Source organism: Astatotilapia calliptera, chromosome 8, assembly GCF_900246225.1.
Source record: "Astatotilapia calliptera chromosome 8, fAstCal1.2, whole genome shotgun sequence".
Lineage (NCBI taxonomy): Eukaryota > Metazoa > Chordata > Actinopteri > Cichliformes > Cichlidae > Astatotilapia > Astatotilapia calliptera.
In genome coordinates this window covers 9616047-9639164 of record NC_039309.1, presented here as the reverse complement: position 1 = coordinate 9639164, position 23118 = coordinate 9616047, and the positions used below count along the sequence as shown (strand labels likewise).

Below are 23118 nucleotides of genomic sequence, written 5' to 3'. Positions count from 1 at the left end.
ATTTTTATGCTGATGATATTCAAATCTATTTTTGTCTGACTGACGATACCCCATCTTCACTACGCTGCTTTCTTGATTGTATGAAGGAGATCAAAGGGTGGTTAACGAGTAACTCCCTTTTTCTAAATGAAAAGAAAACGTAAATTATTGTCTTTGATAGCCACATCCCTCGGCGACAATTAGCCAATATATTTGGGCCCTTTGCTACCTCCCTCTCTGATACAGTACGTAACTTAGGCGTTCTTTTGGACAGCTCCTTTACACTTGATAAACAAGTGTCTTCTGTAGTACAGTCTAGCTTTTACCAAATATGACAAATCTCTAAGGCTAAGCATTACATACCACGGATGGATCTTGAAAAACTTACACATGCATTTGTTACTTCAAGATTAGACTACTGCAACCCCCTTTACCTGGGCCTCCAATCTGCCCGTCTTCATAAACTACAACTTGTCCAAAATGCAGCGGCACGCCTTTTAACTGGTACTAGAAGGTTTGATTCTATTACCCCGATCCTTGCTGACCTACATTGGCTGCCCATTAAATATTGGATTGTTTTTAAGATTTTATTGCTTACATTCAAAATGATAAATAATATTGCGCCTTGCTATTTAACTGAACTTCTCCGCCTGTATACACCTAGGAGAGCACTTCAATCATCGAGTCAAATGCTCTTGGTGCAACCTAGGTCCCGGCTGAAAACCAGAGGTGATTGTGCCTTTGCCATTGCTGCACCTAACCTCTGGAACAATCTTCCAGCTAAACTTCACACGTCTGAATTGTTTTAATCTTTTAAAACACGATTGAAAACTTATTTATTTGATCTTGCATTTTAGATTAGTTAGTCAGTTATCAGATGTACACTTTGTACTTTTATTGCATTTGTATGTAATTTTAACCTATTGTGTTACTGGGTTTTTCCAGCTGATATTTCTGTGTTGATTTTACCTAACTTTAACACTAGGGCCCTATTTCAGGAAGCCGGTTTAGTGCAAACTCTGAGTAAGTATACCCTAAGTTAACGAAAACTCTGGGTTTTCGGTTTCACAAAGCGAGTTTAGATTAATTCTGAGTGAGTTACTATGACGACACACTCCGTGAAGCTAACCTGCCCCCTAGCAGGTTTACTTCAACTAACCCTGACCTTCTCCGCCTCTTTGTCAGAAACCTGACTGTAGGAAACGTCAGACATGGCATGCCCCTTCCTTGAAGAGCCAGTAGATGTTGAAGACCAAATTCTCCGCAGAGCTCTCCGCCGGGGGAGAGTGATTAGAGCGCGTTCGGACATTTTATCATTTCCTGATGATTTCCTGTGTGAACGTTACCGTTTTTCAGCACAATCTATAATTTATTTGAATAACATCCTCAGGCCTAATATTGCTCATGTGACACATCGCGGACATTCTCTCAGTTCTGTACATATTATTTGTATTGCACTTCGGTTTTTTGCAAACGGGAGCTTTCTGTATAATATTGGTGACGCTGAGCACGTTTCCAAGGCTACCGTCTGTCGGGCAGTCAGGAATGTTACAGTTACACTGAAACGTCTCCTGTACTCGTTTGTGTTCCCCGGTCATAGACCCACAAGATTTATCAAAGAGGGATGCCACAAAATTGCAGGTATCAGGATGAACGAAACTTAATTCATGATGTGGTGATACTTGAACTACTACTTAAATTTTACATTTATTTTCACGGTTCCCAGGCGTGATTGGCTGTATAGATGGCACTCACATTCCAATCATTGCTCCTTCAGTAAATGAAGGAGACTATGTGAACAGGAAGTCTTTCCACAGCATTAATGTGCAGGTACATAGTTCCCTGTAGCATTTCAAACTAACAAATTATTTCATTATAGTAATGGATGCTAATTTGTGTTCTCTGCACTGTGAAGATCATATGTGATGCTGCCAACATTATCACAAATATGGAAGCCAACTGCTCAGCCTCTGTGAGTGGTGGTGGTGGTGGTGGACGACCTCCACCTGTTTTTCGGGCCTCCGCTTTTTTTTCTGTTGGCTATAACGGGTCACATTTGAGCATACAGAGTAAGCAAATATGTACTTGTAATGTGCTCAGATAATTTCAATAAGTGCTTACAGAGGGGAAATTAATGTAGCCTCTAACTGCAATTGATTTACATCGGACAAACAGACCAAGCACTATGGCCCATGATACAATTACACCTTACCTGTTTGGACTATATTTTTATATTTCATTTTTACTTGCTGCCAGGAACGTTTGGGGCCTGTTGGGTTGCACCTGCGCTTAAATCACATCACAAAATCAAATGTATAAAATAAAAAATAAAATAAAATATAATAAAATAACGTGTTAAATGGGTGGAAATCCCTAGATCAATGTTTAAATTAACACTCACGCATTGACTCTGTCGGCTTTGTTTTGCCATGCATGCACCCTTTCTTTTGCAGCTGAGGCTGTGTTACTTTTTTTCCGCGGAATTTGCATGTTATCGGCATATGCTGCCATCAGAATTTCGGACTCAAGCGCTGTGAAATACATTGACCGCGCCTTCTTTCCCTCCGTCTCCATGGTGACTCGCTTAATCTGTGCTCCACTAATCAGGGCTTTATGTATCCTCGTGCGCACGCTTAACTTGGGGTTAAAGCAACTCCGCGTTGACTGAACTAATTGTTATCAGCCTTTCTGAAACCGAATATTCCGAGTTGGACAGTTTGGGGTTACTCAACCCTGAGTATCGTTTTTTACTCTGAGTTTTCTAAACCCGCTTCCTGAAATAGGGCCTAGGTGTGCAATATTTCTTTCAACATAGTACTCACAGGTTGATTAGTGCTTTGTTTTGTATGGAAATATATTTCTACTCTATTATCGTACCCATATGTATTTAATTTTATTTCATATTTTACTATTGAGAAGCACTTTGGTGTACCTCTGGTTTTAAATGTGCTATATAAATAAAGTATTGATTGATATTGATTGATTGGTAAACAGCAAAATGGTGCATTACTGCCACCAACCAGTCTGAGAGATATTACCCCAGTAGCAGCTGACTGACTCTTGAGGTTTATTGCTGATTGACAGCACCTGTGTGAAGTAGTGCTTGAAGTGTGTATAAAAGCAGCAGGTGTGTTTTGCTTCAGTATGGGCACCTTTTCTGTTGTTATACCAGCTTGGCAGAAAACTCAGCATTTACTGTTGCGCAGCACTTTTGAGAATGGGTAAGACTTCTTCTTCCTAGTAATTGCTGCAACTTGTTTGGCCAAAGGAGTGAAAGGTTTCTGTGCTGACTTAAACTTTACCAAAACTTGTATTGTTTTAAAATTTATTCTTTGGCTTTGCAGCCAAGAAAGTGCTGATTGTGTATGCCCATGAGAGCCCTGCCTCTTTCAATGCTGCTGCCAAAGATGCTGCTGTGGCAGCTCTGACTGCTCAAGGCTGCACTGTAGAGGTGTCTGACCTGTACGCCATGAAGTTCAAAGCTGCTGCTACTACTGAGGACATCACTGGTATACAAATATTCTGCAGGTATAGCAATGCTTTAGCTCTGATTGCTTTTCAGATACAAATACTGGATTTTTGTCACAGGTGGAGTGAAGGATGCTGAGAACTTCTGCTACGCAAAGGAGATCAAATTGGCATCAGAGGAGGGCAGACTTGCAGATGACATCAAAAAAGAGCAGGAGAAACTCAAGGAGGCAGACCTTGTCATCTTTCAGGTAGTGTCTGACTGGAATAGTCTTTGTGGTCAGCTAACAGGTGTCAACATCAAAATGACCATTAAACCTGTGTTCCCAGTTCCCCATGTACTGGTCATCTGTTCCTGCAATCATGAAGGGGTGGATGGATCGGGTGTTGGGCTTTGCCTACGCACAGGAGAAGCGGTACAGTGAGGGGATCTTCAAGGTGAGAGCTCCACCAACGTGTCTGTGTTCAGGCTGTGTCCTCTCCCTCTTTGCTCACTCCTTGCTCTCTGTACAGGACAAGAAAGCCATGCTGTCCTTCACCACTGACTGTCCTGAATCTGTGTACAGTGACACTGGCATCAATGGTGACATCAATGTCACACTGTGGCCACTGCAGGTGAGGTCTCACTATAAACAGAGCCAAGCATGAAATGATCTGTCATGTGGCAACAGCTGCTCCTCCCTGTGTGCAGAACGGGATCCTGAACTACTGTGGCTTCCAGGTTTTTGCCCCTCAGATCTTCTGGGATCCTGCTACTGGTTCTCCTGAATCTCGCAGCTCCATGCTGGAGGGCTGGCGCACACGACTGCAAAACCTCTGTGGGGAAGCCAGTGTGTACTTTGCTCCCTTGGACTACTTTGACAAGGAGAAGGGTTTCCTGCTGAAGCCTGAGGTCAAAGAGAAATATGCCAGCAAAGAATCTGGCCTCACAGTGGGGATCCACATGGGCAAGCCACTGCCAGCCAACAGCCAGACCAAGGCTGGGGTCTGACAATGGAGTGGGTCCATGTAATGTCTTAAAATGTGTGCTGCAATAAAAAAGCTGCTTTATTGGAACTTAAGTTTGAGCAATGAGTTTCAAATGCACCACTTGGGTTTCATACAGTTCAGCCATCTAGAAAATGGTACATATACATAACAGGATACACAAAGCTGTCTCTGTAGGCTTTCAAGACTGGTGTCATTATCCAACACTGACCAAATTGCTGCTTGGGGCTTTGTTGCCCGCTAGAAATGTGAGCTGGCAATGGTAACTTGGAACTGCACACAAACTGATGCAATGCATGGTGCATTTGGTTAGCTTCTCTACATTATCCTGCTGAGTAACAGCTTGATCCATCCAGATCACTACACCATCTATAACGTGATGGTAGCACATTATCCTTTAATTCACATATCAATAATGTCACACGTGCAGCATATTTCCAACTCCGTAATATCAATCGCCTCCGCCCTTTCCTCACTCCTCATGCCACTGCCATTCTCGTCCATAATCTTATCTCTCGAATTGACTACTGTAACTCACTATGTGGCCTTACACAAAAATCTATTAACAAGCTCCAACGTGTCCAGAACTCTGCCCGTATTATTACTAGGACTTCCTCTACCCACCACATCTCCCCAATCTTGAAGCAGCTTCACTGGCTCCCGGTTAAATTTTGCATCCATTTTAAAATAATCCTCTATACATTTAAGGCTATTCATTCTCTCTCTCCACCACACCTCTCCGATTTAGTACAGATGAACTTCCCATCCCGGTGCCTCAGATCTTCATCTTCTCCTTCTCTCTCTGTTCTTTCCGCTTGTCTGATTACAATGGGGGGCAGGGCTTTTAGTTGCTCTGCCCCTCGACTTTGGAATTCCTTACCCCCTGACCTCAGAAATATTAGTTCATTCCCTCTTTTTAAGTCCACCCTCAAAACTCATCTGTTTAAAATTGCTTATGTTTAAACCTCGGTATGCTCTAACTTTTATCTGTTATTCTTATTATTGTGTATATTTCCAGTTTCTGTGTTTTTATCTGTTGTACAGTGTCCTTGGGTGCTTTGAAAGGCGCTATTTTTAAATAAAATGTATTATTATTATTATTATTATGGTTTACTTGGGAACACTTGACTGCTGCTTTCCTGTACTGTCTCTCTATTCCGGCAGCACCACTGCTGGAATTGTGGAGGGAAATGAATTAAATCAGTATCTTTGGCTAATTCTTGGTAAATAGGTAATCATATGCTTTTCCACTACCAAGAAATAGAGAAGCATTGACCATTCATTGTTATGACTACCAAGGTTCTGCTTGACTTGCATCAATACTGTAATTAAATCTGTCAAAGGTTAGTGTTAAAAACACAAGTATTGATATGATGGTCTTTTCTTGCCGTGGTAGCGAGCTAATCAACATTTGTGTCGTTCACTTAGCTACTGTTTAAAAAGTTAGAGCCAAGGAAGTGAGAATAGCACAGTACAGTTAGGTCCATTAGTATAGTTAATTGCTGCTAACACGTTATTAGGAAAACAGTATAACAGAGAAGCACATTTCATTTACATGAAAAGAAGTACACACAGACTTCAGTTTTCTTTAATCTATTTTAGTTTTGTAAAATAAGAGTTCAGGATACAGTGGTAAAATACAGGGATACAAAGCCTTTATTGCCACATGGTTAAATTCTTTATCCATTAGTTCCATATCTATTAGGTAAAATACACTAAAAACTACAAAAATTAAAGAATAATAGGGAAATATGAAAAAAGGAAACAGAAATGATCTGAAACAAACGTGTACAGACTGAAAAAACATTTGTAAGATAGATGTATAGAAAAAAAGACTGATTTCCCACATATATTAATGCATGGATCTATCCATGAATCCTCTATATAGTACATAGACTACAAGCGTGAGATTTGTGGCAATATAGTATAGTGTAAAGTATTCTTTCTATGAATGACTGAGTGAGCGGTTACTGTCCCCACTTTTTTCCATTAGACCAGTTGAATGAAGGGAGAAAGGAATAAAGTCATTGTGCATGTCCTCCAGTGGCGCAATCGGTTAGCGCGCGGTACTTATATGACAGTATTGGGCTGAGCTATGCTAAGGTTGTGAGTTCAAGCCTCACCTGGAGCATCAACTTTGAGCTAATACTTATCTGATGAGAACAGATAAATGCTGAGCACACTAAAAATGCCAACGGACTTTATATCATCTTTTAAAATGAACAACATTGAAAATAAAGATTAAGAAACTCTCTGTATGTTTGTTCTGTTATTTTTGTTTCCGTTTATTTTCAATGCGAGCTATTAAACATCGAGATATAGACGTTCTTCCAAAGTTAAAGAATTTTGGCTGTGTGTGTGTGTGTGTGTGTGTGTGCCTTTTATGTTCTTATGTATAGTTTATACCAAAGGCTCTCAAACCGCAGGGCGTAAGGCAAATCATTGGTTCGCCAAGTTGGGCAACAATCACCATGAGAAAATGATGTGTGTGAAACTAAGATGATTACGATTATGTGATGTAAATATTCATGTTGTGTTTAAACTGGGCTGAAGGTTTAAGTTAATCTCAGAGTTACTCCCACCAGTTTCCAGACAAAATGGGAAACCTGAGAAAAAATCCAGCAGTAGCAGCTGGCTGACTCATGAGGCTGATTGCTGATTGACAGCACCTGTGTGAAGTAGTGCTCAAAGTGTGTATAAAAGCAGCAGGTGTGTGTTGCTTCAATATGAGTGGTTTTTCTGTTACGACAGCAGCTAGTCAGAAAACTCATTGCTTACGGTTGTGTGCCAGTTTTGAGAATGGGTAAGCCTTGTTCTTCCTGGTAATTGCTGAAATCTGTTTGGCCAAAGCTGATAATCTTTGACAAGAACAGTGAAAGGTTTGTGATCTGACTGGAATTTTATCACAACTTCTTTTTTTGGGGGGTGTAGCAAAGAAAGTGCTGATTGTGTATGCCCATGAAAGCCCTACCTCTTTCAATGCTGCTGCCAAAGATGCTGCTGTGGCATCTTTGACTGCTCAAGGCTGCACTGTAGAGGTGTCTGACCTGTACGCCATGAAGTTCAAAGCTGCTGCTACTACTGAGGACATCACTGGTATACAAATATTCTGCAGGTATAGCAATGCTTTGTGCTTCAGTTGTAAATATTAGCTTTATTTGCAGGTGGAGTGAAGGATGCTGAGAACTTCTGCTACGCAAAGGAGATCAAATTGGCATCAGAGGAGGGCAGACTTGCAGATGACATCAAAAAAGAGCAGGAGAAGCTCAAGGAGGCAGACCTTGTCATCTTTCAGGTAGTGTCTGACTGGGAGTGTCTTTGTGGTCAGCTAACAGGTGTTGACATCAAAATGACCATTAAACCTGTGTTTCCCAGTTCCCCATGTACTGGTCATCTGTTCCTGCAATCATGAAGGGGTGGATGGATCGTGTGTTGGGCTTTGCCTACGCACAGGAGAAGCGGTACAGTGAGGGCATCTTCAAGGTGAGAACTCCACCAACGTGTCTGTGTTCAGGCTGTGTCCTCTCCCTCTCTGCTCACTCCTTCCTCTGTACAGGACAAGAAAGCCATGCTGTCCTTCACCACTGACTGTCCTGAATCTGTGTACAGTGACACTGGCATCAATGGTGACATCAATGTCACACTGTGGCCACTGCAGGTGAGGTCTCACTATAAACAGAGCCAAGCATGAAATGATCTGTCATGTGGTAACAGCTGCTCCTCCCTGTGTGCAGAATGGGATCCTGAACTACTGTGGCTTCCAGGTTTTTGCCCCTCAGATCTTCTGGGATCCTGCTACTGGTTCTCCTGAATCTCGCAGCTCCATGCTGGAGGGCTGGCGCACACGACTGCAAAACCTCTGTGGGGAAGCCACTGTGTACTTTGCTCCCTTGGACTACTTTGACAAGGAGAAGGGTTTCCTGCTGAAGCCTGAGGTCAAAGAGAAATATGCCAGCAAAGAATGTGGCCTCACAGTGGGGATCCACATGGGCAAGCCACTGCCAGCCAACAGCCAGACCAAGGCCAGGGTCTGATGATGGAGTGGGTCCATGTAATGTCTTGATCTTAAAATAAAGCCTGCTTTATTCAAACTTTGAGCAATGAGTTATAAATGCACCACTTGGGTTTCATACATGTTATCCCTCTAGAACAGGGGTGCTCAATCCCAGTCCTCGAGAGCTACTGTCCTGCAGCTTTTAGATGCATCCTTGTTCTGACACAGCTGAATCAAATGAATGGCTTGTTATCAGGCCTTTTCCAAACTTGATGGCATGCTGAAGAGGTAATCAAACATTTGATTCAGCTGTGTTGGAGTAGGGATGCATCTAAAAGCTGCAGGACAGTAGCTCTCGAGGACTGGGATTGAGCACCCCTGCTCTAGAACATGATGTATACTACCACAATGTAATGATGGTTCTTAGTCCGTATAGGATCCAGTCATGTATGGCTTTAAATGTGATGGGGAACTGAGTTTGGGGGGGCTGGCTATGGTTCCACATGCTCATGCAAATCCCTGTTCTAATAAGAACACACAGGTGGGGGGGGGGTGACCGTACACCAAGGTTGAAAGCAAGAATGACACCTGATCGCTGCTTTAGATCAGGTGACTGCAAGCCCTATTGCGCCTCAATATCTATACTACAGGCTTTGGCTGGACTTGGCATGAAAGCAGCTTTAATATCCCACTTTCAGCAGTATTTGTTCTTGCTGTCCTAGATGCACTTTACACTTTACCATTGCACTCTTGACATTTTTGTGAGGTAAAAATGTCTATTGCCACTGTGGGCTTTTCCACAATTTTGCTCCTCCCACACATGAACTGAAATCCGCTGACTGTGATGCCAGTGCACAGGAAGAGCAAAGCATGTTTAATATTTAAAGATTGTGTTAAATCCTTTTCCTAATATTTGTACTGAAGGCTTTTAAGCATTTCTATTCACCTGCCACCGGTTGGTCAAGCAAATCCATGTGAGCGGCTATAGTTTTTTTTTGTACCAAATTCAACCAAGATTTAGCCAGTCATGTGCTCCTCCACTACCAAGAACTGTAGAAGCCAATCACCTCTTGCTGCAGTGGCAGCAAGCAAACTGTACTGAAGACTAATCAACATTTATATGTAGTTCACTTAGCTGCTTTTTAAAAAGTAAGAGCCAAGGATGTCAGAATAGCTTATTTAAATGCGTGAAAGTCAATCAAATAGTACAGTTAACTGCTTCTAAAACATTACTGGGAAATAGTATAACAGAGAGGCAAATTTTATTTGAGGCAAAGCTCATTTATATGAAAAGAAGTCGACACAGACTTACACTTTCGTTCATTTTAGTTTTGCTAAATGGAAGTTCATGGTATAGTGGTAGAATACAGGGATACAAAGACTTGGTTGCCACATGCTTGAATTCTTTATCAATTAGTTCAATATCTCTTAGTAAACTACACTAAAACCTACGAAAATTAAAGAATAAAAGTGAAATATGAAAAAAGTGAAACAGAAATGATCTGAAACAAATGTGCACAGACTGAAAAAAAAAACATTTGTAACATAGATGTATAGAAAAAACAAACCTGATTCCCCACATATATTAATGCATGCTGTGACAACCCTTATTGTATTATAGCACCACTGCCCTACTATTATTGTAGTTGGGGGAGTCCCCTAGTGGGTGTGGGAGTATAGTGGTGGCCGTTACATGCTGATCGCGTTGCTGTTCAGAGAAACCTTATCGCTGTAACTTGGCTGGCGCCGGCGACTACCGATCCCCGCACATGTATGTACGGACAGGGTAGAGCCGTGGGACCTGGCTTGTATGGTCTTATGTTGCTAACATCAAATAAAGGTCTGTTTAACTAACTGGCTCTGAGTTATCCGGCTAACCTCCACACCACATGCCCGCTGGACCTGCTAGCCGCTCCTCCCTCGCCAGACTGCTGTTACAATGCATCTATCGATTAATCTTATATATAGTACATAGACTACGAGCGTGAAATTTGTGGCAATATAGTATAGTGTAAAGCGTTTGTCCTATGAGTTACTGACTAAGCTGTTTCTGTCCCCCTGCTTTTTCCCTTAGACCAGTTGAATGAAGGGAGAAAGGAATAAAACCTTTGAGCATGTGCTCCAGTGGTGCAATCAGTTAGCGCGCGGTACTTATATGGCAGTATTAGGCTCAGCTATGCCGAGGTTGTGAGTTCAAGCCTCACCTGGAGCATAAACTTTGAGCTAATGTCAGGGATAAATGCTGAGCACACTGAAAATGCCAACAGACTTCATTGCATCTTTAAAAATGAGCAGCATTCAAAATAGAGATTAACAAACCCAGACTTATACCTCTCTGTGTTTGTTCTGCTTCTTTTTTGTCGACCAATGCAAGCTATTAACCATCGAGATATAGCTTTTCCTTCAAAGTCAGATTTCTGGCTGTGTGTGTGTGTGTGTGTGTGTGTGTGTGTGTGTACCTTTTTTGTCCTCAGACCGCAGGGCGTAAGGCAAATCATTGGTTCGCCAAGTTGGGCAACAATCACCATGAGAAAATGATGTGTGTGAAACTAAGATGATTATGATTATGTGAGGTATATATTCATGTTGTGTTTAAACTGGGCTGAAGGTTTAAGTTAATCTCAGGGTTACTTCCACCAGTTTCCATACAAAATGGGAAACCTGAGAGAAATTCTTCTTCTACTTCTTTATACGGTTTATTGGCAGTTGGCAAACAGCAAAATAGAGCATTACCGCCACCAACTGGTCTGAGAGAAAATGCCGCAGTACCAGCTGGCTGACTCTTGAGGTTTATTGCTGATTGACAGCACCTGTGTGAAGTAGTGCTTGAAGTGTGTATAAAAGCAGCAGGTGTGTTTTGAGAATGGGTAAGACTTTTTCTTCCTGGTAAAGCTTCTGGAAAGCTTTGTGTGTTGAATGGAACTTTATGTATTGTTTTTTTATTCTTTGGTTTTGCAGCCAAGAAAGTGCTGATTGTGTATGCCCATGAGAGCCCTGCCTCTTTCAATGCTGCTGCCAAAGATGCTGCTGTGGCAGCTCTGACTGCTCAAGGCTGCACTGTAGAGGTGTCTGACCTGTACGCCATGAAGTTCAAAGCTGCTGCTACTACTGAGGACATCACTGGTATACAAATATTCTGCAGGTATAGCAATGCTTTAGCTGTGATTGCTTTTCAGATACAAACACTGGATTTTTGTCACAGGTGGAGTGAAGGATGCTGAGAACTTCTCCTACGCAAAGGAGATCAAATTGGCATCAGAGGAGGGCAGACTTGCAGATGACATCAAAAAAAGAGCAGGAGAAGCTCAAGGAGGCAGACCTTGTCATCTTTCAGGTAGTGTCTGACTGGGAGTGTCTTTGTGGTCAGCTAACAGGTGTCCACATCAAAATGACCATTAAACCTGTGTTCCCAGTTCCCCATGTACTGGTCATCTGTTCCTGCAATCATGAAGGGGTGGATGGATCGGGTGTTGGGCTGTGCCTACGCACAGGAGAAGCGGTACAGTGAGGGGATCTTCAAGGTGAGAGCTCCACCAACATGTCTGTGTTCAGGCTGTGTCCTCTCCCTCTTTGCTCACTCCTTGCTCTCTGTACAGGACAAGAAAGCCATGCTGTCCTTCACCACTGACTGTCCTGAATCTGTGTACAGTGACACTGGCATCAATGGTGACATCAATGTCACACTGTGGCCACTGCAGGTGAGGTCTCACTATAAACGGAGCCAAGCATGAAATGATCTGTCATGTGGTAACAGCTGCTCCTCCCTGTGTGCAGAATGGGATCCTGAACTACTGTGGCTTCCAGGTTTTTGCCCCTCAGATCTTCTGGGATCCTGCTACTGGTTCTCCTGAATCTCGCAGCTCCATGCTGGAGGGCTGGCGCACACGACTGCAAAACCTCTGTGGGGAAGCCAGTGTGTACTTTGCTCCCATGGACTACTTTGACAAGGAGAAGGGTTTCCTGCTGAAGCCTGAGGTCAAAGAGAAATATGGCAGCAACGAGTCTGGCCTCACAGTGGGGATCCACATGGGCAAGCCACTGCCAGCCAACAGTCAGACCAAGGCCGGGGTCTGACAATGGAGTGGGTCCATGTAATGTCTTGATCTTAAAATGTATTCTTTGCTTGAGGCAATATGCTCAAATGTTACTAGCCATTACACGTGCAGGCTGCGGATTTATAGAATGAGACAAACAAATGCAACAAATTGACCTTAATATATTACTCTGACTATTGTTGAGTCTGCAACAAAATAAAAGACTTTTACTCATTTGTAGTGTTTCAATTTTATTTATTGCCTGAAATTTGGATTTTGATAACTAGACTTTAAACTCTATCGTACAGACAGAAGACTGCTCTCACATTAAAAGATTCAATTTCCTTGTGGATGATCTACTGCCCTTTTTGCATTTATCTTCACACTGGTTCTTTTTATAGTTTAATCTGTTTTAGTGCAGCAAGCAAAAACTTCTCTGGGCATTGACTACTTGAGCAAAGATCGCTTTCACAGTGGCGCAAGTTTTTCTTCACTCTAGTATTATCCGAACTGGAATGATTTAATTTTGTGTGTGCCTTCTTAAGCTACAATGTCAACAGTAGGAAATTCTGTACACAGTGAGCTCATTAATCTTTTTTTTTTTTTTTTTTTTTTTTTTTAAATGCATCAAGTAATCGGCATACTCCTACACAGTGCCCTGAAGAGTTTTTCCTCATTATTCATATTTCTCAAATTGCTCTTGGTTTTTCTTTTAGCCTCACATTTTGCTTTGCATTTTTATAGTGCTGCAGCTTGTTTGGTATAATTATAAGAGGGGAATGATTTCCTTTATGCTGCTCCAGACTACAATGAAATTGCAGATTTCCCTTTTCACTCATTAAAATGGAGCATGCTAATTAAATGTATTTATGGTTTGCTTTTTAAGCATATAAGTGCAGCTGTGCTTTCAAAACCTTGCCAACACATTGATTAAAACAATTATCTGTGTTTTTACTTTCAAAGAATAAAGTGTAAAGCTTTTAGGTGTTAATAGATACTTACTAATACTTCTGGTTTTCTAAAACACTAACATGAAGCAAGAAAGGTAGTGCTTTCCTTGGCAAGTCTAAAAATAGATGAACCATAACAAAGTAAAGCTTCTTTCATCTCATAAAGAGTCATCCTTTGTATTACTGTCATCTTGTGGCCACAGTTAGCTATTGTCACTGAAAGCTCTGCTTGTTTCTTACTCATAGGAAACGACAGCTGTCTTCATTCTACAGATGTGTCTGTCTCCCATTAACAATAACGTGAGCTATGCTGAGAGGGCGAGCAGATTTTTGTTTTGTGGTGTGAATACGTGGCCAGCATGCGAAGCACTGTCATATTTATATATTCGTATCAAACCAGTGTATACATATACTTTAACATTAGCTAATGAGTCCTGACTGAAACATTTCCTTCATCACTATACTTAGTATTCTTTGACTCTTTGAAAAGATTGTGACAGCATGCTGTGGTCTTGATCTGTCTGAGGGATCTCGATCCTCCTCTCCATTTCCTTTGCAGTTTTTTCCAGGAAGAAGTTTTTTCTTTTCTTGGTCTTTCATGTATTTATTTAAGCTGTTGGTGTTATTTAAGGAGAGCTTTTCCTTCCAACATGTTTTCCTTTATTGCTTTGTTTTGTTTTCATAGATATGTGGCCCTCACAGCACATCCACTACAAATGTGATTTAAAGAATATGATGCTGGATATTAAACAGAACATAAAGCATTTAATATGAGCTCAGCATTAAACATATGGAGCAGTATTATTAATCTATTTAAAACTGATATGGAACATTTTTCTACACAAAATGTAATTTTACTTTTTGTGCTGTACAACAGTTGTTGTACTGTAATGCATAATTTTCCATTAATGCGTTTTTATGTGTAGTGAGGTGTTTTCATAGTTCACACAGTAGATAGTAAAACATAAATTACAGTTTCTCAGAAAGGATAGGGGTTCTCTTTTTTCTTTTACTACATCTTATTAATATTTTGCTCTTACTATTTTTCTATTTATTTTTTATTTTTTATTATTTTTTCTACTGTACCATTCTGCTGAGTGACTGTCTTCTGCTCTTCAAATACATTTCATTGCGACGTTGACCCTGTGCTAACTTACATATGACAAATAAAACTGAAAACTGCAAACATCCATGCTTGTGTACGGTACAGTATGGGCATTTGCTTGTTAAACTGTTAAATAGTGGAGGAAAGTGTGTGTGTGTGTGTGTGTGTGTGTCTGCATACCTTTCTTCAAAAGTCACCGCATGCCTGCGTGCCACTGCTCACGTTTTGTTGCTTGTCTTGTTTTTAGGTTTACCACAGGTTTTTCGAGCTTTGTGTCAGGTCCCTGAACGCAGCACGTGAGTCGGCTATTTGGAATATTTTCGCTTCTAGACTCGGACAACCGGGGTCCCATGAACTTTTGATACAGTCTGCATACATTGTGCGCTTGCACTATTTGATAAACAAAACGTAATTAACCAAAAGTCCTGTTTCTTCACCGCTTCCGGGCAGTTGCGCCTTCTTAAACCGATTTCCTGGCGGCCTTCCGCCGAAGCTCCAGTGGCGCAATCGGTTAGCGCGCGGTACTTATATGACAGTATACAGCAGAGCAATGCCGAGGTTGTGAGTTCGAGCCTCACCTGGAGCAGAGTTTTTAGTCTCAGCCTCATCTGTAGACGGGAGTTGCAGCCTGATATTTGGAGATTATCTGTCGACACGACGACCCTCCAGCTGTTCTTTACACGTTTATCTTCACTTTCTTTGCTTTAAAAGTGCAGCTTTATTACTTCCTGCCTTGCGATTAAATGCAACTGCTGCGATCTTAGCTAATGAAGACCACCAGTGTCATCTGAAAGGAGAATGCTAAAAAAGCTTCTTTGTATCATGGACAACCCGTCCCACCCCATGCACGCCTCCCCGAAATGCAGAACTGACCGCCACAGAAAATCCTTTGTGCCGGTGGCAGTAAGACTCTTCCTCCCTCTGTGGGTGATTTTCCTGAGGATTAATAACAAAGTTATTCTGTTTCCATTCAGGCCGTGCAATGTCACCCAACAGTTTTTCATGGAATGTTTGTTTCATCTCCCCAACATATGCTGCTACTCTCTTTTATTCATTTGCACAATACTATGACACTTTTAGAATGACCTGCACTGATAGCTAAACTATTTATTTTTCAGGATATAGTTATATTGTTACTTGTTAAAGTTATTTGATATTATATTTTGCACTACTGTATATTACTGTATACTAGTATTCTATTGTATATCTTATTCCTCTGTTCCTCTGTCTCTCTTGCTGCATTGAGCATGTGTATGACAAAAGAATTTCCCTCGGGATGAATGTGATTAAGAAGTGTATTTTTAACTGGAACCCAGTATGAGCATAACATTTAGCATTTCAATTTCCTGCTAGAAATAGCTAGAATTGAGCATATCCTTGCTATTTCTATATCATATACTTGCCGTATAGATTGGACAGCACTCAATACAAAACTGAACTGGAAGCTTACATAAATAAATAATTAAAACATGAGCAGACATCCATCTTTTCTATTTAGAGTCTCTAATAATAATAGAAGTGTTGCACAAACGGAAAGCAAAGCAGATTATATAACTAGGCAATTCAAAGTGATTTACATAACACATAAAGACATGAAAAAAATGAAAAGGCACAGTTATTATGCTTGCTTTAGATGCTTTTCTAGTTTCTGTTATTTTTGTTTTGTTTGATTTCTTTATGAACGCTGCAAATATGTTGCAAATGATACAACACAACCACACCAAAATAAGCACTGGCTATCACTGGTAAAAAGTTAAAAATGTGTATGCTGTTACTGCATAAGTTAACCTCCTATTTTAACCCAATAATAATCAACATGTAATATCTGCATGCCACAGAAAACAACCACAACAAAGTAAAACATGTTTTTGACCAGGGAGCTAAAAGCAACTTCAGCCTACCGTTCTCCCAGCAATATTGTTCAACACTGCCTCCTGTCGATTATCACGTGGAGGTGCTGTTTGCTGTGAAACCATTGCCCACCGGTAGAGGGCGATATTGCTGCACTAAACGGCCCTGCTCTAATGCGGCTCTAAACATTTTTTAAAGTGAAATAAATAAATAAATGAAAGTACTGAAAGCAGCAGCGTAATCTTGTGTTAATTCTTCTCATAATTTGTATTTACAAACATATTGACTGACACATATTTATGTGTTTATGTGTGCTGATCAATCTTTTCACCGCATCCTGAAATCTGCGTGTTACCAAACACAACCCCAATCACCTTAATCCCTTTTAAGACGTTGTTTTATTTCACTGTTCACAACTGTCACACACTGTGCACACGTCTCCATCCTTGTGTGTTTACGTGCATGTGTTTCTCAGCAGGTCTGCCGCTCTAAGCCCCCGTAAAGCTGGGAATGAACAAGCAGAAGATTGCAGTAATGATGTGACCCAGATGTCCTGGGTGCAGATCCCCTGGCTGAAAATGAGAGTGGAGATCGGGACCTTGAACCTCCCCTCCCTCGCTCCCTCCCTCCCTCTTGCCTGGGACACAATCACAGAACATTTGCATGTGTGTGTATTATTTGGGGAGGGGCATGTGTATGTTGCGTGTGTTTAAGCTCATGCAGATCCATGTAAACATGAGGGATCAGACTTAGGAGTGTGTGCCACTTGTTCTCAGCACTTCGGATTAGATGTAACAGTTTTTTTTGTTTTTTTTTAATTTACTCTCTTTAGCCGCCTCCATAAGATACTAAAGCCTGGCTTCAAAACCTTCCTTCCCTCTCTGCCTCCCTCACTCCCTTCCTCCCCTTGACTCACTCATTCCCTGAGGTCAGCAGGTGGCTGAAAAATCACATAACCCGCACCATCCTGAAAGTAGGCTCAGTGGGCCACTTTACTCAATGAGAGGCTTGGCAGTTGGAGTAGTGCATGCATGTGTGTGCGTGTGTGTGTGCGCGTGTGTCTGTGTGTGTGTGGCAGGGATTGAGAGGAAAGGGGACAAAAGACAGAGTTTAATATTTGGGATAAGCTGTGATTGAATATCCTGAGATCAGAGCAGAATGATCAAATTCTGCTAGTGATAATCCTTCATCTTGGAAAATTAAATACCACTCTGCAGTCTCTCCTCTTGACTCACACTCTCTCTCACACACACACACTTGCAGTATTTAAACGAGGTCTGACATGTGTCTCATAACCGTGCTCGGTTCCTCGGGGAGCTGTTCTGATATCTGATGAGTTTTTCATTAATAAGACACAAGTCTGATCCTGAGGGAGAGACACAAAATGACAACAGATAAGCCCTGCTTTCCCCAGCTCTCCACCGCACACACACATAACACAGATTCACTGATACACCATAACTAAATATCTTTATACATGCACTTATATTAAAGTCTTTGGCTTAATCACCTCAGCCCTGTTTTATTCACTCAAGCCTACATTTCATTTCCTTGCACATCCTTGTTCAAATAAATTAAATCTCATCTTTATTTACCAGTATAAGCCCCGATACAACAGAACAAAAACATTATCAGACTGCATCAGAGACCCTGTTCCTCCTCACCTTTTTGTAATCGGCATCTAGGATCTCTCCAAAATCTCAATCCAGCATACACCCACACGTCAGGTTGTGACTGCCCAGCTGTGTGGAGTAGAGCGTTTTTGTCACTTTGTGACTGCATTCAAAAAAGCATGCACAGCTATATTCCTCAATATTTGGGCAGAAAGAACAGGTAATCCAATGCAGGCAAGTAAACTAGTGCCAATAAAGTCATAGGCAATCAGTTTAATTACGTACATATAGACCATGGACAGCATTAAAGATGGGTATACCACCTAGTGGGTTTGGGGGCTGCATTTTAAAGCTTTAGAATTAGCACAGAAGTAAGCTTCTGGGATGGTCTGTTGCACACAGCAAGCCATAATATTGGTCAGGTAACCTATTAAATGTGCTCCCAACAGTCACAAAGCGCTCACACAGAAAGGTTCAGTAGCAGACTGATGAGGACACTTTTGAAGGGGAAGCTATTTTTTTAACTAGGCTGCATAAATGCTTTGTCACAGCTGTAAGGCTAGCCATAGTGTAGTGGTTTTGGCTGCTTAACAAGCAAAATATTCCTAGTTTGATGCTGAGAGGAGTCACAAATGCCTTCAAGGGTGTGTCAGTAAGGGCAATCAGCATAAAAAAAAATAAGGGTGAGATAATTTGGACATGTACAGATGAGGGATAATGGATACTGAATTTGGAGCTGTCAGGCAGGAGGAAACGAGGAAGCTCACAGAGGAGATTCCCAGTGAACGAGTACTTGCAGTCCTGGAGATACTTAAATGAATGTGGTATTTTACAGTAAGCCATATTTTGAACCAGGTGAAGTCTACCGAGAAGTTTGTGTGGTAAGCCAAAGAAGACACAATCTGAACAATCAATACTAGATGTAACTACAACACATACAAGCTCTAGTTACATACATGCTACTCCCATCTCTAATAGCTGAGATGGGAGTAGCTGACTAATATTTCATGAGTGGAAATATGTCAGTTTAATTTCAGGTAAGCAGTCAATGAGAGAAGAAGAAACTGAATTAGACTTAATGCAGATATAGAGCTAGGTGTCATAAGCATAAGAATGAAGGTCTATGCCAGATTTCCTAAACATGTGACCTAAACGTGAAAGATAAATAACAAATAGAAGGGGGCCTAAGAAAGAGCCCTGGGGAACACCTAAGACAACTGGGCAAGCTTGTGATCTGAAAATCTTTTTAGCTGTACATACTGATTATGATTTTAGAGATAAGATTTAAACCAGGCATGTTACATGCCAACAGTACAAACAGATTCTAATATCGTTAAAATAATATTATGAGAGAGTGTATTAAAGGCCAATTATAATTTTGACAGCACTCTATGCTGTGAAGTGGCCAAAGATCTGACTGAAATTGTTCAAACAGATGATTGTTATTAAGGTGAGAGCAGTGGTGGTTTTTGATATGGGCAGCATGGGCCGTTGCCCAGGGCAGCATCGGCCTGGGCAACGGCCAGGCATCGGCAAAAAAAAGTTGCTTGTACCCATGCTGCCCCAACATCATGCCGTCACATTTTGGGCATTGCATAGGGGTTTTCTATTGCTCATTTGCGAGGAGTAAGGGCGCCCTTCATTTACCCTGGGTGAGAGCAAACCTGCACGTCAGCAGCGTTTTTGAGATTTTTTGAAAGAAAGGGGAAATTAGCAGTGGTACAGTAATTATTTAGGTTGAAAGAGTCTGCTCTGGGTTTTTTAAGAAATGGTGTTATCGTGGCGTTTTTAGAGGAACAAACCCAAAGATTATGGAAGAATGTATAATACTCTCAAATTCTCATGACCATTGATCAACATTGAGAATATGCATATTTATGGTGAAGGAACTGACCTCCCAGCCCATTGTTCCTTCAGTGGGCTGGTTTCAGTCATTATGCAAATGTACTGTTTATAAGATTGGAGAAACCTGCAGTCAGCTGAGACTGAAGAAGTCACTTGGATGAGTGACGAAACGTTTCTCCCACTGAAAACGCTACGTCCAGATGAACAGAATCAACTTTTGGAGATTTACTTACCTGGATGATTGAGAATGTATCAAGACGAAATGCATAATACTCATTATTAAAGGATAGCGAGAAGAAATGTAAGGTTTAACCAAAAGTAGGAAGTGGGTCAAAGTAACAGTTGGAAGGTTTAGAGGTCTTAATAAATCTGGTTATTTCATCTACAGTCAGGAATCGGAAAACTAGAAAGAAAAGAACAGGGGGCTCATACACTGTCCTAAAAGTAGAGTTACTAAGAGCCAGCTGCTGATGAATATTACTGATTTTAGTTTTACAAAGGACATAAAAGTATTACTCTGTTCAGTGCCATACAACTGAGGTCGAAAGTTTTAAGGTGGTCGAAGGAGCTTGTTCACACTGGAGATGGGTGCCCTTGTATTTCCTTGACCTGACCAGACCTGATTAGTGTTGCATTATATTCAGATGTAGCTGCAGACAGGGAAATCAACTATACGGTGTACACCTATATACGGTACCCTCTATATTGGATTCAATTTTCTCCTGATTGAAGATGCGTGGTATAATTTATATCGTGCGTGTGTTTGTGTGTGTATGAATATACTAGAGACTCTTGGAAGCTCTTCAATCATCCATATTGCGCTTCATTTAAGTTGCGCTTCTTAATGACTCCGGGGCACTCGGGCTTATGTGTGGCAACTTTCAACCATGAAAGGCAAGCAAATGGCATAATTTCAATTGTGCTCTGTTTTGTTTTATATATAATATATTTATATATTTATAGTATTAGTGGGCAGCTTTGGACGCGGAGTTGAAAGTTTCTATTTTAAGACTGACACCGCCTATTTAAAGTACTGTCGGCATAAGCCGGTAACAGTTAGTAGTGCATCTCAAAGGTCTGACATATCGCAGAACTTCGCAACGCACCAATGAGAATGTAGTATCGCATAGGGGCAGAGCTAATTGACGGAAGAAGTAGCCAATTAACCGACGCTTTGCCTAGCCGTTGTAACCAATCATCGAGCAGATGCCAAAAATAACACCTCCTCTTGTTCAGCACCCAAAGTCGAAGGATAGCTCTGGCCTTTCAATGGAAGAAAGTGCTAGATTTGTCAGTGTTGTATAATATTACCAATTCTCAGTGTCCATGTTTGTTTGGGAACGATCGGAATTGTCTACATTTACTGTGAGGGACACAATTGGCGTCAAACATGCGTAAAAACCAACGCTATCCAAGCAGGGAACCACCGAGAAAGGAATTATCGCCGCTCATCTGAGGCCAATCTCCATTATTTTTGTCAAATAAGGAAACATAACACAGCTAGCAAGCTAACGTTAGCTCCGCATATATCTAGACGAGTCTTCACACAGAAAGCTGAGATTTTAGCAGATAATCAGGATTGGATCTACAATCGCACAGCAGCAGGAAAACGTAAGTAGCACTCTTGTATCTGCGCTAACGTCATTAGCATTAGTTTGACAGTTCCAGCGACAGCTAACTGTGAAGCTAATAGCGAACGTTAGCTCACATCAACACAGTAGTAAACGGGCCTTACGTGGAGGGAACAGTGTTAAGTGGAAGGGATTTCTGCATGTGGTATTTCCAGAGCCAGCCGGTTGGTTCATGCTACACAGGTAGATCAAAATAAAACCTGAAACAATGAGCTGAAGTTTTAAAGTAACTTGGTTACCTTAAGCGTTAGCTCGGCTACCTCATGGTAGTTGTAGTAATGTAATATATTTAAAGAAAGTGCCAAAGAGCGTCCTTATTTTAGTAATGTAATGTTTGGTGGGTAACTCTACCAATCTTCGATATGCTCCAAGCAGACGTGCATTGGAGTGTCTCTGGGTACTCCATGTTCTCATGTGTATGCAGGGCGGTTATAAGGGCAGGGTTCCCCCTATTAGTGTGCAATGTCTTTAGTCAAAGCCAAAAAGGCATTCAGATGGCATTTAATTTAATGTACACAGGCAAGATTTATTGATATTTAGCAGTAATGTTTCGCTGCGACAACTGTACGGCTCCTCCCCACACTTCACTGATTTCCCACTGCTCATTATTTACAACAGGACCACTGATACTGGATTTTGGGCCGTTTTTAGTGAGTACCTACAATAGAATCTTTGCAACTCTAAACATTTTTAATTTGACGAACTAGTGAGCTACTTGCTAGACCTGCGATAAGTGAGTAAAGCATGTGATAACATCGTTCATAATTGCAATGATGACATGATTTGGAATAAATAAACAGGCACCGAACTGTGAATGTGGCTTGTACAGTTCAGCTCAGGGTTGTACCTAAGTTTCTGCAGGGCTCTATGTGCTCAAGTTGAAGTTGGGAGGTGGTGGAGGTCCATCTCTCCATACAGAGGTGTGGCTAATCGCCTGTGGTGCTGTGATATCAGTCTGTTTATTACTGACTATGGCGCAAAATAATAATACTTTGGGATATGATGTGTTGATAAGATAAATACATTCTTAACTTTTACTATTTTTTCTTTACATTTTATGTAAAAACAATTTTAATTCTTTAAACAACAAAAATTAGGACAGAAGTATAGTCTGATATAACTAAGTTAATTTGCTGGTGAATCAGCAGTGAATATTTGAATAAATGTAAAATGTTACTAAAGTGCATAATATTTGTAATATGAAATCTAGAGTAAAGTATGGCAAACATTAACAGTACACACATCAGTGATCTTTATCCTTCTTGTACTGTTACTAACGTGGATTCACTGCTTGTCAAGGCTCGAGAGAGAGCGCTATTAAAAATACTTGGCAAACTAACCTGGGAGTTGTGATACATGGGCTGGGTTGTAATGATTCATATTTAAACACACTCACCATGGCTGTGTAAAACAAATGGTAGTTTGTTAAGATTGCTTTTCTGCACGTTTAAGCTTCAGGTGGTTTAGTGTTTTGGTTTTACTTACAGAGACTTTGATTGGATGGTGTATACAGTAATACTGATATAGACATGATAATATTGGTTAATAGTGTTGGATTTTTGTACTTACTATTTTAAGGGACATGGTTAAGTATATATGAGGCTCTTTGAATATAATGTGTACTGTAGTGATGAGGCCTGTCAAAAATATATATGTGAAAT

At 41.0% G+C, this 23118-nt stretch overlaps 3 protein-coding genes, 1 non-coding gene and 1 pseudogene across 5 annotated transcripts in view; all 5 read left to right on the top strand.

Annotated features, from left to right (window-relative positions):
• Positions 1-3115: 3115 nt before the first annotated feature.
• LOC113028246 (NAD(P)H dehydrogenase [quinone] 1-like) lies at positions 3116-4506 on the top strand. The gene is made up of 6 exons (XM_026178360.1): positions 3116-3200; positions 3324-3488; positions 3568-3698; positions 3778-3885; positions 3961-4062; positions 4139-4506. The coding sequence occupies exons 1-6, from the start codon at positions 3197-3199 to the stop codon at positions 4436-4438; spliced, it is 810 nt and encodes a 269-aa protein (XP_026034145.1). The 5' UTR covers positions 3116-3196; the 3' UTR covers positions 4439-4506.
• A 2648-nt stretch (positions 4507-7154) lies between these two features.
• LOC113028247 (NAD(P)H dehydrogenase [quinone] 1-like) lies at positions 7155-8531 on the top strand. Its single transcript, XM_026178361.1, has 6 exons — positions 7155-7237; positions 7366-7530; positions 7599-7729; positions 7810-7917; positions 7991-8092; positions 8169-8531. Exons 1-6 carry the CDS (start codon positions 7234-7236, stop codon positions 8466-8468), a joined length of 810 nt encoding a protein of 269 aa, XP_026034146.1. The 5' UTR covers positions 7155-7233; the 3' UTR covers positions 8469-8531.
• Positions 8532-11247: 2716 nt separating this feature from the next.
• On the top strand, positions 11248-12698 carry LOC113028248 (NAD(P)H dehydrogenase [quinone] 1-like; annotated as a pseudogene).
• A 2311-nt stretch (positions 12699-15009) lies between these two features.
• On the top strand, positions 15010-15103 carry trnai-uau (transfer RNA isoleucine (anticodon UAU)). Its single transcript has 2 exons — positions 15010-15047; positions 15068-15103. It is a non-coding gene; the product is annotated as a tRNA-Ile (tRNA).
• A 5882-nt stretch (positions 15104-20985) lies between these two features.
• ppm1bb (protein phosphatase, Mg2+/Mn2+ dependent, 1Bb) overlaps positions 20986-23118 on the top strand; it is a 29233-nt gene continuing 27100 nt past the window's right edge. Inside the window, exon 1 of one of the 2 annotated variants that reach the window (XM_026178358.1) lies at positions 20986-21437. The gene's annotated coding sequence lies outside the window, so the exon portion shown is untranslated. The remainder of the gene's footprint in view (positions 21438-23118) is intronic. The other variant, XM_026178359.1, reaches the window with a different exon arrangement.

Bases quoted from the DNA above. Each gene is read 5' to 3' on its own strand.
- LOC113028247 (XM_026178361.1), top strand. The intron at 7,531-7,598 runs GTATACAAATAT...CTTTATTTGCAG, and splicing joins TACTACTGAGGACATCACTG to GTGGAGTGAAGGATGCTGAG. The intron at 8,093-8,168 runs GTGAGGTCTCAC...CCCTGTGTGCAG, and splicing joins TCACACTGTGGCCACTGCAG to AATGGGATCCTGAACTACTG.
- LOC113028246 (XM_026178360.1), top strand. The intron at 3,699-3,777 runs GTAGTGTCTGAC...CTGTGTTCCCAG, and splicing joins CAGACCTTGTCATCTTTCAG to TTCCCCATGTACTGGTCATC. The intron at 3,886-3,960 runs GTGAGAGCTCCA...CTCTCTGTACAG, and splicing joins ACAGTGAGGGGATCTTCAAG to GACAAGAAAGCCATGCTGTC.